Source organism: Lampetra planeri, unplaced genomic scaffold, assembly GCF_965212315.1.
Source record: "Lampetra planeri unplaced genomic scaffold, kcLamPlan1.2.h2 scaffold_832, whole genome shotgun sequence".
Classification (NCBI taxonomy): domain Eukaryota; kingdom Metazoa; phylum Chordata; class Hyperoartia; order Petromyzontiformes; family Petromyzontidae; genus Lampetra; species Lampetra planeri.
Window position 1 is genome coordinate 1 of NW_027615654.1, and position 16,024 is coordinate 16,024.

Here is a 16,024-nt window from a genome sequence, read left to right on the forward strand (position 1 = left end):
AGACACGGGAGGAGAGAGAGATACGGGGGAGAGAGACACGGGAAGAGAGACACGAGGAGAGAGAGACACGGGGAGAGATACACGAGGAGAGAGAGAGACACGGAGAGAGAGACACGGGGATAGAGAGACACGGGGAGAGAGAGACGGGGAGAGAGAGAGACACGGGGAGAGAGAGACACGGGTAGAGAGACACGGGGAGAGAGACACGGGGTGAGAGTCACGGGGAGAGAGACACACGGGGAGAAAGACACGGAGTGAGAGAGACACAGGGGGAGAAAGAGAGACGAGGAGAGAGAGACACGGGGAGAGAGACACGGGGAGAGAGACACGGGGAGAGAGAGAGAGAGAGACACGGGGTGAGAGACACGGGGATAGAGAGACACGGGGAGAGAGAGACACGGGGAGAGAGAGAGACACGGGGAGAGAGACACGGGGAGAGAGACACGAGGAGAAATAGACACGGGGAGAGAGAGACACGGGGAGAGAGAGACACGGGGAGAGAGAGACACGGGGAGAGAGAGACACGGGGATAGAGAGACACGGGGAGAGAGAGAGAGAGAGAGACACGGGGAGAGACACAGGGAGAGAGACACGGGGTGAGAGAGAGACACGAGGAGAGAGACACGGGGTGAAAGACACGTGGATGTTCCCTGACCTTCCTCATGCCCTTGTAGTCGTGGTGAGTGAAGTCTAGCTCGTCGTACGAGACCAAGTCGATAGCACGAACATCATACGGGTCTGGTGGGACAGGGGATCAGTCACTGAGATCATCAACAACATCACCATCAACATCATCAGCAACATCATCATCAGCAACATCATCATCAGCAACATCATCATCAACATCACCATCAACATGACCATCAACATCACCATCAACATTATCATCAACATCATCAGCAACATCATCAACATCATCATCAGCAACATCATCAACATCATCATCAGCAACATCATCATCAGCAACATCATCATCAGCAACATCATTGTCATCAGCAACATCATCATCATCAACATCACCATCATCAACATCACCATCAACATCACCATCAACATCACCATCATCAGCAACATCATCATCAGCAACATCATCATCACCATCAACATCATCATCAACATCACCATCAACATCACCATCAACATCACCATCAACATCATCAGCAACATCCTCATCAGCAACATCATTGTCATCAGCAACATCATCATCATCAACATCACCATCACCATCATCAACATGACCATCAACAACATCATCATCAGCAACATCATCATCAGCAACATCATCATCACCATCAACATCATCATCAACATCACCATCAACATCACCATCAACATCACCATCAACATCATCAGCAACATCCTCATCAGCAACATCATTGTCATCAGCAACATCATCATCATCAACATCACCATCACCATCATCAACATGACCATCAACAACATCATCATCAGCAACATCATCATCAGCAACATCATCATCACCATCAACACCATCATCAACATCACCATCAACATCACCATCAACATCACCATCAACATCATCAGCAACATCCTCATCAGCAACATCATTGTCATCAGCAACATCATCATCATCAACATCACCATCACCATCATCAACATGACCATCAGCAACATCATCATCAGCAACATCATCATCAGCAACATCATCATCAGCAACATCATCAGCAACAACAACAACATCATCATCCAGCAGTGGAGAAGGGCACTGACCCTCCAGGAGACATCCCAGGACCTCCATGCGTAGACAAACGCTCCCGTTGTGGTGCCAATTCTGCGGGTTGATGCGCAGGTAGCGGGCAGCTACAGCTACCGGGAAAGTCGTGAGAACAGGCGTCTCTGCGTCTCTGTTGCCTGGGAAATACTGGAGGGGGGGGCAGGGGGGGCAGGGGGGGGGCAGGGGGGGGCAGGGGGGGGCAGGGGGGCAGGGGGGGTGATGGAGGAGAGGAAGGATGGGGGTCATGGGGTGGTGTGTATGGTGGTGTGGTGTGGTGTGTATGGGGGTGTGGTGTGTATGGTGGTGTGGTGTGTATGGTGGTGCGGTGTGTATGGTGGCGTGGGTGTAGTGTGTATGGTGGTGTGGTGTGTGTCGTGCACTGGGGGGAGCGGTGGTGCAGTGGTTAGCGCTACGCTGCCCTACGACACCCGAGTTCGATTCCCGCTCACGGCCAACACCATCCGTGACGATTATCTGAACCGGTTCTGGTAGCTGGAGCAGTCACACCTGATGACGGATGCTTGTGTTGCTTCCTAAGCGTCGTGATTTATTTTTTTATTTTTTTTATTTTATTTTGTTTTCACCTATACGTGACTTTACCGAAAAAACCCAATTAATATGGATCCTTGCAGTCACGAAAGCTTCAAATCGAGATTTATTTTATTTGATTATTCTTTTTAAATCCTTTATATTAAGTTCGCTTGCTTGCTTAGGACCGTGCAAATCTTTCGGTCGTTTTTTAACCCACTTCCCGTGATCCAATCGAGCTGACATTTTCCACACAGACTCGTTGTGCGTGACAATTAATGTTCGTGAAAAAATGTTTCCAAAATGTTACACTTTTAGGACAGAAATATTATATTTAATTACCAATTGCTTAATGGTGCAATGCAATCATCTGACCCATAGGTGGCAGCCATCTCAAGCCAGAGGACGAGAGGACTCTAGCCGCCACGCATATAAAGGATTTATGATGAAAAACTTTGTTTTTACGGGTTATACTTATTTTACTATTTTCATTGTGGTATGACAGGTGAGGCTCTGCCTCCCCGTGCCTCCCCTGACCTCACGTGACTGGTGGGGCAGGAAGGACCCGCCCTCTTACCACGTCATAGTCCCCGGTGCGGTAGGGGAACCAACCCACGGTGTCGTTGCTGAAGAAGACGCGGAATGACGTCACCCAGTTTAACCTGTGGGTGACGTCATCATCACCATCATCATAACATCATCATAACATCATCATCATCATAACACCACCGTCATCGTAATAACAACAACAACATCATCATCACATCATCGCCACCATTATTGACACATTCCTGCGGAGGGAGCTGGTAGGAACGTCGGGTTGCTCGGTCAATGGCCTGCAGGGTCAACGGCCAGGGCGTGGTGTATTCCGCAAATATGCCCGACTGTGAGGGCGGGCACAAGCCGGCGTGAGTAGGTTACACGTTGAGTTTTATAAGGGCACCACGGGGTGAGCAGCCCCTCCCCACCCAGGCCCCACCCCTCCCAGCCCCCACCCAGCCCCTCCCCACCCAGCCCCTCCCCACCAAGCCCCTCCCCACCCTCCACACCCAGCCCCTCCCTCCCTCCCCACCCAGCCCCTCCCCACCCTCCCCACCCAGCCCCTCCCCACCCTCCCCCACCCCACCACGTCCAGATGGACCTGTGGCCCTGCGTGACGAGGCTTTATCTGCTACTGCTGCTCATGATGATGGTTGTGCTGATGGTTGTGGTGACCACGATGGTGATGATGGTGGTGGTGGGACCTCCTCACGTCCAGATGGAGCTGCGTCCCTGCATGATGACGCTTTATCTGCTGCTGCTGCTCATGATGATGGTTGTGCTGATGGTTGTGGTGACCACGATGGTGATGATGGTGGTGACCACGATGATGATGATTGTGCTGATGGTTTTGGTGACCACGATGATGATGGTTGTGGTGACCACGATGATGATGGTTGTGGTGACCACGATGATGATGGTTGTGGTGACCACGATGATGATGGTTGTGGTGACCACGATGATGATGATGATGGTTGTGGTGACCACGATGATGATGATGATGGTTGTGGTGACCACGATGATGATGATGATGGTTGTGGTGACCACGATGATGATGATGATGGTTGTGGTGACCACGATGATGATGATGATGGTTGTGGTGACCACGATGACGATGATGTTGATGGGACCTCCTCACGTCCAGATGGAGCTGCGTCCCTGCGTGACGAGGCCTGTGAAGAGGGTGAGGTGGGAGGGCGTCCAGCTGGAGCCACTGGCTCGTGTCGTAGGCGCCGGCGCACCACGCACCGTCCCTCTCGTCGCCATCCTCGATGCCGGACTACAGGCAGCATACCACAGCATACCACGCAGAGACATCATACAATACAGAGACATCATACCACAGAGACATCATACAATACAGAGACATCATACAATACAGAGACATTATAACAGACAGAGAGACATCATACCACAGAAACATCATACCACAGAGACATCATACCACAGAGACATCATACCACAGAGAAATCATACAATACAGAGACATCATACAATACAGAGACATCATACCACACAGAGGCATCATACCACAGAGAGACATCATACCACACAGAGACATCATACCACACAGAGACATCATACCACACAGAGACATCATACCATACAGAGACAGCATACCACAGAGACATAATACAATACAGAGACATCATACCATACAGAGATATTATACCATACAGAGACATCATGCAATACAGAAACATCATACCATACAGAGATATTATACCATACAGAGACATCATACAATACAGAAACATCATACCATACAGAGATATTATACCACGCAGAGGCATCATACCACACAGACAGCATACCACCATGTGACCTCGATCTGTTGAGTCTGGACATTGTGGTACGGTGTGGTGTATGTTGTGTTGTGATCTGGAGTGTGTTGTGGTGTGTGTTGTGGTGTGTGTTGTGGTGTGTGTTGTGGCATTGTGTGTGTTGTGGTGTGTGTGTTATGCTGTGGTGTGTGTGTTGTGGTGTTGTGGTGTGTGTTGTGGTGTGTGTTGTGGTGTGTGTTGTGGCATTGTGTGTGTTGTGGTGTGTGTGTTATGCTGTGGTGTGTGTGTTGTGGTGTTGTGGTGTGTGTTGTGGTGTGTGTTGTGGTGTGTGTTGTGGCATTGTGTGTGTTGTGGTGTGTGTGTTATGCTGTGGTGTGTGTGTTGTGGTGTATGTTGTGTTGTGGTCTGGTGTGTGTTGTGGCGTGGTGTGTTGTGGTGTGTGTGTTGTGGTGTATGTTGTGGTGTAGTGTTGTGGTGTGTGTTGTGGTGTGTGTTGTGGCGTGTGTTGTGGTGTGTGTTGTGATGTTGTGGTGTGTGTTGTGGTGTAGTGTTGTGGTGTGTGTTGTGGTGTGTGTTGTGGTGTGTGTTGTGGTGTGTGTGTGTTGTGGTGTGTGTTGTGGTGTGTGTTGTGGTGTGTGTTGTGTGTTGTGGTGTGTGTTGTGGTGTGTGTTGTGGTGTGTGTGTGTGTGTTGTGGTGTGTGTTGTGGTGTGTGTGTGTTGTGGTGTATGTTGTGGTGTGTGTTGTGGTGTGAGTGTTGTGGTATGTGTTGTGGTGTGTGTGTGTTGTGGTGTGTGTTGTGGTGTGTGTGTGTTGTGGTGTATGTTGTGGTGTGTGTTGTGGTGTGAGTGTTGTGGTATGTGTTGTGGTGTGTGTGTGTTGTGGTGTGTGTTGTGGTGTGTGTTGTGGTGTGTGTTGTGGTGTGTGTGTGTGTTGTGGTGTGTGTTGTGGTGTGTGTTGTGGTGTGTGTGTGTGTTGTGGTGTGTGTTGTGGTGTGTGTTGTGGTGTGTGTTGTGGTGTGTGTTGTGGTGTGTGTGTAGTGTTGTGGTGTGTGTTGTGGTGTGTGTGTTGTGGTGTGTGTTGTGGTGTGTGTTGTGGTGTGTGTGTAGTGTTGTGGTCTGTGTGTTGCGGTGTGTGTGTAGTGTTGTGGTGTGTGTTGTGGGTGTGTGTTGTGGTGTGTGTTGTGGTGTGTGTGTAGTGTTGTGGTCTGTGTGTTGCGGTGTGTGTGTAGTGTTGTGGTGTGTGTGTAGTGTTGTGGTGTGTGTGTAGTGTTGCGGTGTGTGTGTAGTGTTGTGGTGTGTGTGTAGTGTTGTGGTGTGTGTGTAGTGTTGTGGTCTGTGTGTTGCGGTGTGTGTGTAGTGTTGTGGTGTGTGTGTAGTGTTGTGGTGTGTGTGTAGTGTTGTGGTCTGTGTGTTGCGGTGTGTGTGTAGTGTTGTGGTGTGTGTGTAGTGTTGTGGTGTGTGTGTAGTGTTGTGGTCTGTGTGTTGCGGTGTGTGTGTAGTGTTGTGGTGTGTGTGTAGTGTTGCGGTGTGTGTGTAGTGTTGTGGTGTAGGGTTGTGGTGTGTGTTGTGGTGTGTGTTGTGGGTGGTGTGTAGTGTTGTGGTCTGTGTGTTGCGGTGGGTGTGGTTGTGTTGTGGTGTGTGTGGTGTGGTGTGGTGTGTGTGGGGTGTGTGTGTGGGTGTGTTGGGTCTGTGTGTGGGTGTGTGTTGTGTTGTGGTGTAGTGGTGTGGTTGGTGTGAGTGTTGGGCTCGACCTGGATGTTCAGCCGGGAGCGGTGTGGGTCCCAGCCCGTAGCGCTGAGGCTGCTGCGATCAGCTGTCATCCCTCACCTTCATGGACTCCAGACCCAGTGGAGGGCAGCCTGATGGTCATCATCATCATCATCAGGATCATCATGCAAAATCATCATGATCATGCATCATGGCCGACATCACTGCAGCATCATCACCATCATCACCGCAATCACTATCATCATTATCACCATCTTCACCGCCATCATCATCATCACCTCCATCATCATCATCATCACCACCACCACCATCATCATCAACAGCATCACACCAGCATCATCATCACCATCATCACCACACCACCATCATCATCACCATCACCACCTCCACCTCATCATCATCTCCATCACCACCACTATCATCATCACTCACCACCACCACCATCATCACTCCACCATCATCACACCACCATCATCACCACCATCATCATCATCACCACACCATCATCATCAGCATCATCACCATCTCCACCAGCATCACCATCATCACCATCATCATCACACCACCACCTCATGCATCACCTCACTATACACTACACTACACACTATGCAGTACTAGATCTACACTATACACTCAACTACGACTACACTAGTGCTGTACTGTATACTAGTATACTGTACTCTATCACTACAACTACTACTCTATACTAATACTCTACACTATACACTACACTATACTACTACACTTCTCACGTGCTGTACGTAGTAACGAATTGGCCACGTTCTGGTGTCATGACACAAACCTTACTTAAGTTGGGCTGTGTCGGGTGGGGGCGGGGTTTAACGACACTGCATTGATGTTTATGGGTCGCGAGCGTTACCCAATCCCACCCCACTAAGGTTCGCGAAAGCCTGCTACGAGTCAGAACTACATTCGATGCATGCACTTGCAGCTGGGGGTGGCATGCCGTCCATCGCAGCTCACCCACCCTCCACTCACCAACCTACACCTCAATAGATCACTACACTAGCTCAACTCCGCAATGATCCATAAATAGATACATACATCAACAACTCACGTACCTCAATCACCACCTAGATCACTCAGCCTAAATCACTCGACCTCAACAATAAACTCGATAAATAACTAGATAAATAGATACAACTATCATCGATCACATCAGATGCACCTACCCTCACTACTGACAAGTAACTCGCTAAATCCATCAGCTCGACATCAATAACTACCTCATCAATAGACTAGATAATAACTAAATCGACTACACTCCACTACCTACTAGCTACCAGCTACATCCACTCACACGATCATACATAATCAATAGATACTAACTCGATACCTCACCTCACTAACTAGATCAATAATCGATCAACAGATACACTCAATCCACAACTAGATACCTCAACTCAGTAAATAAATAGATAGATACATAGATACAATAATCAATCAAAATCCATACACCACTCACCTCACCAATCACCACCTCACCCACTAACACCACTCACTACCACTCACTAACCTAGACTAAATCACTCCCACTCACCCACCCACTCACTCACTCAACCACTCACCACCACACACTCACCCACTCACCACCTCACCCACCCACCCACCCACCACCCACTCAACTCCACCCACCCACCTCACCAACCACTCAACCCACCCACTCACCACCACTAAACTCAACTCACTCCACCCACTCACCACCCACCCACCCACTCCACTCAACACCCACCCACCCACTCACCTCCACCCACTCACCACCCTCCCACCCACTCACCCACCCTCCCACCCACTCACCCACTCACTCACCCACCCACCCATCACTTCCATCCCACCTCACTCCACCCACCCACCTCACCCACTCACCCACCACCACTCACCCACCCACCTCACCCACTCACCACCCACCCACCACTCACTCACCCACCACCACTCACCACCACCCTCCACTCACTCACTCACCCTCACCCACCCACTCCACCCTCACTCACCCACTCAACCCACCTCCCACTCACCCACTCACATCCACCCACTCCACCCACTCACCCACCCCACCCACCACACCTCACCCACCCACTCTCACATCCACTCACCCACTCACTCACCCACTCCCACCCACCCACCCACTCACCACCCACCTACCACCCACCCACTCACCCACCCACCCACTCACCCACTCACTCACCCACCCACCCACTCACCCACCACCCACCCACCCACTCACCCACACCCACCACCACCCACTCACCCACTCACCCACCCACCCACCCACCCACCCACTCACCCCACCCACCCACTCACCACCCACTCACCCACCCACCCACTCCACCACCCACTCACCCACCCACCCACTCACCCACTCACCCACCCACCCACCCACCCACTCACCCACCCACCCACCCACCCACCCACTCACTCACCCACTCACCCACCCACCCACTCACCCACCCACCCACCCACTCACCCACTCACCCACCCACTCACCCACTCACCCACCCACTCACCCACCCACCCACCCACTCACTCACCCACTCACCCACCCACCCACCCACTCACTCACCCACCTACCCACCCACCCACTCACCCACCCACCCACCCACTCACCCACCCACCCACTCACCCACTCACCCACCCACTCACCCACTCACCCACTCACCCACCCACTCACCCACCCACCCACCCACTCACTCACCCACTCACCCACCCACCCACCCACTCACCCACCCACTCACCCACCCACCCACTCACCCACTCACCCACCTACCCACTCACCCACCCACCCACCCACTCACTCACCCACCCACCCACCCACTCACCCACCCACCCACCCACTCACCCACCCCACCCACCCACTCACCCACCCACCCACTCACTCACTCACCCACTCACCCACCCACCCACCCACTCACCCACCCACCCACCCACTCACCCACCCACCCACCCACTCACCCACCCACCCACCCACTCACCCACCCACCCACCCACTCACTCACTCACCCACTCACCCACCCACCCACCCACTCACCCACCCACCCACCCACCCACTCACCCACCCACCCACTCACTCACTCACTCACCCACTCACCCACCCACCCACCCACTCACCCACCCACCCACCCACTCACCCACCCACCCACCCACTCACTCACTCACTCACCCACTCACCCACCCACCCACTCACTCACCCACTCACCCACCCACCCACTCACCCACCCACCCACCCACTCACCCACTCACCCACCCACTCACCCACCCACTCACCCACCCACTCACTCACCCACCCACTCACCCACCCACTCACTCACCCACCCACCCACTCACGTCCTCCTGATGCCAAGGGGAAATGGGTGAGGTTCAGGATCGTGGCTCACGCTGCTGTTATGTTTGGCTGGAACGCGGGCACCGTTATATACACACACACGTGTGGTGTCTGTGTGTGTTTGTGTGCGTGTGTGGTGCGTGTGTGTACGTGTGGTGCGTGTGTGGTGCGTGTGTACGTGTGTGTGTGGTGCGTGTGTGTGTGTGCGTGTGTGTGTGTGGTGCGTGTGTGTGGTGCGTGTGTGTGGTGCGTGTGTGGTGCGTGTGTGTGTGTGGTGCGTGTGTGTGTGTACGTGTGTGTGTGCGTGTGTGTGTGGTGCGTGTGTGTGGTGCGTGCGTGTGGTGCGTGTGTGGTGCGTGTGTGAGAAAGATGGGGAGAGAGATGGGGAGAGAAAGATGGAGAGAGATGGAGAGAGTGATGGAGAGAGTGAGAGATGATGAGATAGATGATGAGAGAGATGATGAGAGATGATAGAGATGATGAGAGTGAGAGAAGCCGTGCGCGCTTATGGACAAGCCCACGCTCTCTCAACAGCACTTGCCCCAACGGCTCCCCGCGCTACAGGCTACCTGGGGCCAGCTTTGTCTTTGTGTGCGTGTGCCTCTTACTCCGAATCGCCTTCCCCTCCGGACCTTTCTGTTTCTTCTGCGCGGATTTCTTCGGTGGCGACGCCGCAGATTTCTTCGGAAGCGCCGCCGCGGATTTCTTCGGAGGCTCCGCCGCAGATTTCTTCTGTGGCGACGCCGCGGATTTCTTCGGAGGCTCCGCCGCGGATTTCTTCGGAGGCTCCGCCGCGGATTTCTTCGGAGGCGACGCCGCGGATTTCTTCGGAGGCTCCGCCGCGGATTTCTTCGGAGGCGCCGCCGCGGATTTCTTCGGAGGCTCCGCCGCGGATTTCTTCGGAGGCGCCGCCGCGGATTTCTTCGGAGGCGCCGCCGCGGATTTCTTCGGAGCATCTGGTGAACCCGGTGCTTCTGCGCAGCCCGTGTCGGTCTTCGTCTCTGCGCGACACATTCCTACAGAGAGCGCATCAGGGATCCGGCTCGTCTCACGCAGATCCACTGCTGGATGACCGCAGTCATAACGTGGCCGCGACTCCAAGCGTGTCTCTCTCTCACCCCGTGTCTCTCTGTCCCCGTGTCTCTCTCACCCCGTGTCTCAACCCGTGTCTCACCCCGTGTCTCTCTCACCCCGTGTCTCTATCACCCCGTGTCTCTCACCGTGTCTCTCTCCCCGTGTCTCTCTCCCCTCGTGTCTCTCTCACCCCGTGTCTCCCACCGTGTCTCTCTCCCCGTGTCTCTCTCCCACCCCGTGTCTCTCTGTCTCTCCGTGTCTCTCTCCCCGTGTCTCTCTCACCGTGTCTCTCTCACCCCGTGTCTCACCCCGTGTCTCCCCCGTGTCTCTCTGTCCCCGTGTCTCTCTCACCCGTGTCTCACCCCGTGTCTCTCCCCGTGTCTCACCCCGTGTCTCACCCCGTGTCTCTCTCTCTCCCCATGTCTCTCTCCCCCCGTGTGCTTCTCACCCCGTGTGCCTTTTACCCCGTGTCTCTCTCTCCCCGTGTCTCCTCCCGTGTCTCACCCCGTGTCTCTCTCACCCCGTGTCTCTCTCACTCCGTGTCTCTCACCGTGTCTCTCTCCCCGTGTCTCTCTCTCCCAGTGTGTCTCTCTCCCCGTGTCTCTCTCACCCCGTGTCTCTCACCGTGTCTCTCTCCCCGTGTCTCTCTCTCCCAGTGTGCCTCTCTCCCCGTGTCTCTCTCACCCCGTGTCTCTCACCGTGTCTCTCTCCCCGTGTCTCTCTCTCCCCTCGTGTCTCTCTCACCCCGTGTATCTCTCGCCGTGTCTCACCCCGTGTTTCTCTGTCCCCGTGTCTCCCAGTGTGTCTCTCTCCCCGTGTCTCTCTCACCCCGTGTCTCTCACCGTGTCTCTCTCCCCGTGTCTCTCTCACCCCGTGTGCCTCTCACCCCGTGTCTCACCGTGTCTCCCCCGTGTCTCTAACTGTGTCTCTCTCCCCTCGTGTCTCTCTCACCCCGTGTCTCTCTCACCCCGTGTCTCTCTCTCCCCGTGTGTCTCCCCCCGTGTGTCTCCCCCGTGTCTCCTCCCGTCTCTCCCCCGTGTCTCTCCCCGTGTCTCTCACCGTGTCTCTCTCCTCGTGTCTCTCCCCGTGTCTCCCCCGTGTCTCCCCCCGTGTCTCCCCCCCGTCTCTCCCCGTGTCTCTCCCCGTGTCTCCCCCGTGTCTCCCCCGTGTCTCACCCCGTGTCTCTCTCCATGTCTCCCCCCGTGTCTCTCCCGTGTCTCTCCCCGTGTCTCCCCCGTGTCTCCCCCGTGTCTCGCTCCTCGTGTCTCTCTCCATGTCTCCCCCCGTGTTTCTCCCGTGTCTCTCTCCCGTGTCTCTCTCGTGTCTCCCCCGTGTCTCCCCCCGTGTCTCCCCCGTGTCTCCCCCCCGTGTCTCACCCCGTGTCTCTCTCCATGTCTCCCCCCGTGTCTCTCCCGTGTCTCTCCCGTGTCTCCCCCGTGTCTCCCCCCGTGTCTCTCCCGTGTCTCTCCCGTGTCTCTCCCGTGTCTCCCCCGTGTCTCTCCCCGTGTCTCCCCCGTGTCTATCCCCCGTGTCTCTCTCCCGTGTCTCCCCTTTGTCTCTGCCCGTGTCTCCCCCCGTGTCTCTCCCCGTGTCTCTCCCCGTGTCTCCCCCCGTGTCTCCCCCCGTGTCTCTCCCGTGTCTCCCCGTCTCTCCCCCCGTCTCTCTCACCTGTGTCTCCCCCCGTCTCTCCCCGTGTCTCCCCCGTGTCTCCCCCGTCTCTCTCACCTGTGTCTCCCCCGTGTCTCCCTCGTGTCTCTCACCTGTGTCTCCCCCGTGTCTCTCCCCGTGTCTCTCACCGTGTCTCTCCCCGTCTCTCCCCCGTGTCTCCCCCGTGTCTCTCCCGTGTCTCCCCCGTGTCTCTCCCCGTGTCTCCCCCCGTGTCTCTCCCGTGTCTCCCCGTCTCTCCCCCCGTCTCTCTCACCTGTGTCTCCCCCCGTCTCTCCCCGTGTCTCCCCCGTGTCTCCCCCGTGTCTCTCACCTGTGTCTCCCCCTGTCTCTCCCCCGTGTCCCCCCCGTGTCTCTCACCTGTGTCTCCCTCTCGTCTCCCCTCCTCCTCCTCCCGTCTCCTCGCGTCTCCCACCGTCTCCCAAGCGCCCTCCCACTCCATCTCGCGCCCCATCTCCCCCTCGATCTCCTCTTCCCTGGACCTCATCCACTCTTTCTCGGCTCTGATCCCCTCGGCGCCCTCCGGGAACGAGTCGCCATCGCCCCAGTCTCCGTCTCTCCACGCGTCTCCAAATGTGTCTCCTCGTGTCTCCACCACCACCACCGCCGCCGCCTCCGCTCCCTCCTCATCGTCCGCCTCTTTCACCTCCTTAGTAGGAGCTGCGCTGAGCACCGAGACGCAGATCCACAGGGCGCAGAGACCGAGGCAAACGCCGCGGGTGGCAGATGCCTTCGACGACGACGCCGCCGTTGGCATCGCGATGCGTTTTTCCCCCCGGCAGAAGTTTGTCGCGTTGTAGGGGCCACGCCGTTTGGAGGCCGTCAACTCGCTGTGTCACTGCTCCTGTGTGGTGGGGCTGCGTTTGGGGGACGGTTGATTTGGGTGGGTGGGTGAGTGGGTGAGTGGATGGATGGGTGGGTGAGTGGGTGGGTGGGTGAGTGAATGCGTGGGTGGGTGGGTGGATGGGTGGGTGAGTGGGTGGGTGAGTGGGTGGATGGGTGGATGGGTGGGTGGTTGAGTGGGTGGATGGGTGAGTGGGTGGGTGAGTGGGTGGGTGGGTGGGTGAGTGGGTGGGTGAATGGGTGGGTGAGTGGATGGGTGAGTGGATGGGTGAGTGGGTGGGTGGATGGGTGGGTGAGTGGATGGGTGGGTGAGTGGATGGGTGGGTGAGTGGATGGGTGGATGGGTGGGTGAGTGGATGGGTGAGTGGGTGAGTGGGTGGGTGAGTGGATGGGTGGGTGAGTGGGTGGGTGGGTGAGTGGATGGGTGGATGGGTGGATGGGTGAGTGGGTGGATGGGTGAGTGGGTGAGTAGGTGGGTGAGTGAGTGGGTGGGTGAGTGGGTGGGTGGATGGATGGGTAGGTGAGTGGGTGGGTGAGTGGATGAGTGGATGGGTAGATGGGTGGGTGAGTGGATGGGTGGGTGAGTGGATGGGTGGATGAGTGGATGGCTGGGTGGGTGAGTGGGTGGATGGGTGGGTGAGTGGATGGATGGGTGGGGTGGGTGAGTGGGTGGGTGGGTGGGTGAGTGGGTGGGTGAGTGGATGGGTGGGTGGATGAGTGGGTGGGTGAGTGGGTGGATGGGTGGGTGGGTGAGTGGGTGGGTGAGTGGATGGATGGGTGGATGAGTGGGTGGGTGAGTGGGTGGGTGAGTGGATGGGTGGGTGGATGGGTGTGTGGGTGAGTGGATGGGTGAGTGGGTGGGTGAGTGGGTGGGTGGGTGGATGGGTGGGTGAGTGGATGGGTGGGTGAGTGGATGGGTGGGTGAGTGGGTGGGTGAGTGGATGGGTGGGTGAGTGGGTGGGTGGGTGAGTGGATGGGTGGATGGGTGAGTGGGTGGATGGGTGAGTGGGTGAGTAGGTGGTGTGAGTGAGTGGGTGGGTGAGTGGGTGGGTGGATAGATGGGTGGGTGAGTGGGTGGGTGAGTGGATGAGTGGATGGGTAGATGGGTGGGTGAGTGGATGGGTGGGTGAGTGGATGGGTGGGTGGATGAGTGGATGGCTGGGTGGGTGAGTGGGTGGATGGGTGGGTGAGTGGATGGATGGGTGGGTGAGTGGGTGGGTGAGTGGGTGGGTGAGTGGATGGGTGGGTGGATGAGTGGGTGGGTGGGTGAGTGGGTGGGTGAGTGGGTGGGTGGGTGAGTGGATGGGTGGGTGAGTGGGTGGGTGGGTGGATGGGTGGGTGAGTGGTTGGGGTGGGTTGGCGGGTGAGTGGATGGGTGGGTGGGTGAGTGGGTGGATGGGTGGGTGAGTGGATGGGTGAGTGGGTGAGTGGGTGGGTGGGTGAGTGAGTGGGTGGGTGAGTGGGTGGGTGGATGGGTGGATGGGTGGGTGAGTGAGTGGATGGTTGGGTGGGTGAGTGGATGGGTGAGTGGGTGGGTGGGTGAGTGGGTGGGTGGGTGAGTGGATGGGTGGGTGAGTGGGTGGGTGGGTGGATGGGTGGGTGAGTGGTTGGGTGGGTTGGCGGGTGAGTGGATGGGTGGGTGGGTGAGTGGGTGGATGGGTGGGTGAGTGGATGGGTGAGTGGGTGGGTGGGTGAGTGGGTAGGTGGATGGGTGGATGGGTGGGTGAGTGAGTGGATGGGTGGGTGGGTGAGTGGATGGGTGGATGGGTGGGTGGGTGAGTGGGTGGATGGGTGAGCGGGTGGATGAGTGGGTGGGTGAGTGGATGCGTGGGTGGGTGGATGGGTGGGTGGGTTGGCGAGTTAGTGTTACTGGACAATGCGATGTGTGGTCACGCTCTCCATCGTCATCGATACCGTATGCTAATGAGTCTGCTATCGATTCATCGGACGCTCCGAGATACGAATTATTTGTAGGAAGGCAAAGGTCACCCGTGTAGCTTGCGCCCGCCGTAGGGTCAAGTGCGTGCACACATACAAAAGACAGGTAAAGATGGCCCGTATAGCCTCCACAGGCCGTTGGGGCAAGTGCATGCACGTACACAACAGGCAAAGATGACCCCAATAGCCTCCACAGGTTGTAGGGGCATGTGCATGCACGTATACAAAAGGTAAAGATGGCCCGAATAGCCTCCACGGGTTATAGGGGCAAGTGCATGCACGTGCACACAAGATAAAGGTGACCCGTATAGCCTCCACAGATTGTAGGGGCATGTGCATGCACGCGCACACAAGATAAAGGTGACCCCAATAGCCTCCACGGGCTATAGGGGCAAGTGCATGCACGTACACAAAAGGCAAATGTGACCCGTATAGCCTCCACAGGCTGTAGGGGCAAGTGCATGCACGTACACAACAGGCAAATATGACCTGAATAGCCTCCACAGGCTATAGGGGCAAGTGCATGCACGTACACAAAAGGCAAAGGTGACCCGTATAGCCTCCACAGGCTGTAGGGGCAAGTGCATGCACGTACACAACAGGCAAAGGTGACCCGTATGGCCTCCACAGGCTGTAGGGGCAAGTGCATGCACGTACACAAAAGGCAAAGGTGACCCGTATAGCCTCCACGGGCTGTAGGGGAAAGTGCATGCATGTATACAACAGGCAAAGGTGACCCATATATCCTCCACAGGCTGTAGGGGCAAGTGCACGCACGTATACAAAAGGCAAAGATGGCCCGTATAGCCTCCACAGGCTGTAGGGGCAAGTGCATGCACGTACACAACA

The 16,024-nt window shown here is 56.0% G+C and overlaps 1 protein-coding gene across 1 annotated transcript; it reads right to left on the reverse strand.

Moving 5' to 3' along the window:
* Nucleotides 1–112: 112 nt before the first annotated feature.
* Nucleotides 113–13,270, reverse strand: LOC144742044 (uncharacterized). Its single transcript, XM_078624545.1, is given in 9 exon segments — nt 113–738; nt 1,732–1,882; nt 2,841–2,925; nt 3,942–3,994; nt 3,996–4,082; nt 6,339–6,365; nt 6,367–6,446; nt 10,264–10,656; nt 12,755–13,270. Coding segments are annotated over 9 exon segments (1,794 nt in total). The 5' UTR covers nt 13,152–13,270; the 3' UTR covers nt 113–217.
* Nucleotides 13,271–16,024: the final 2,754 nt, after the last annotated feature.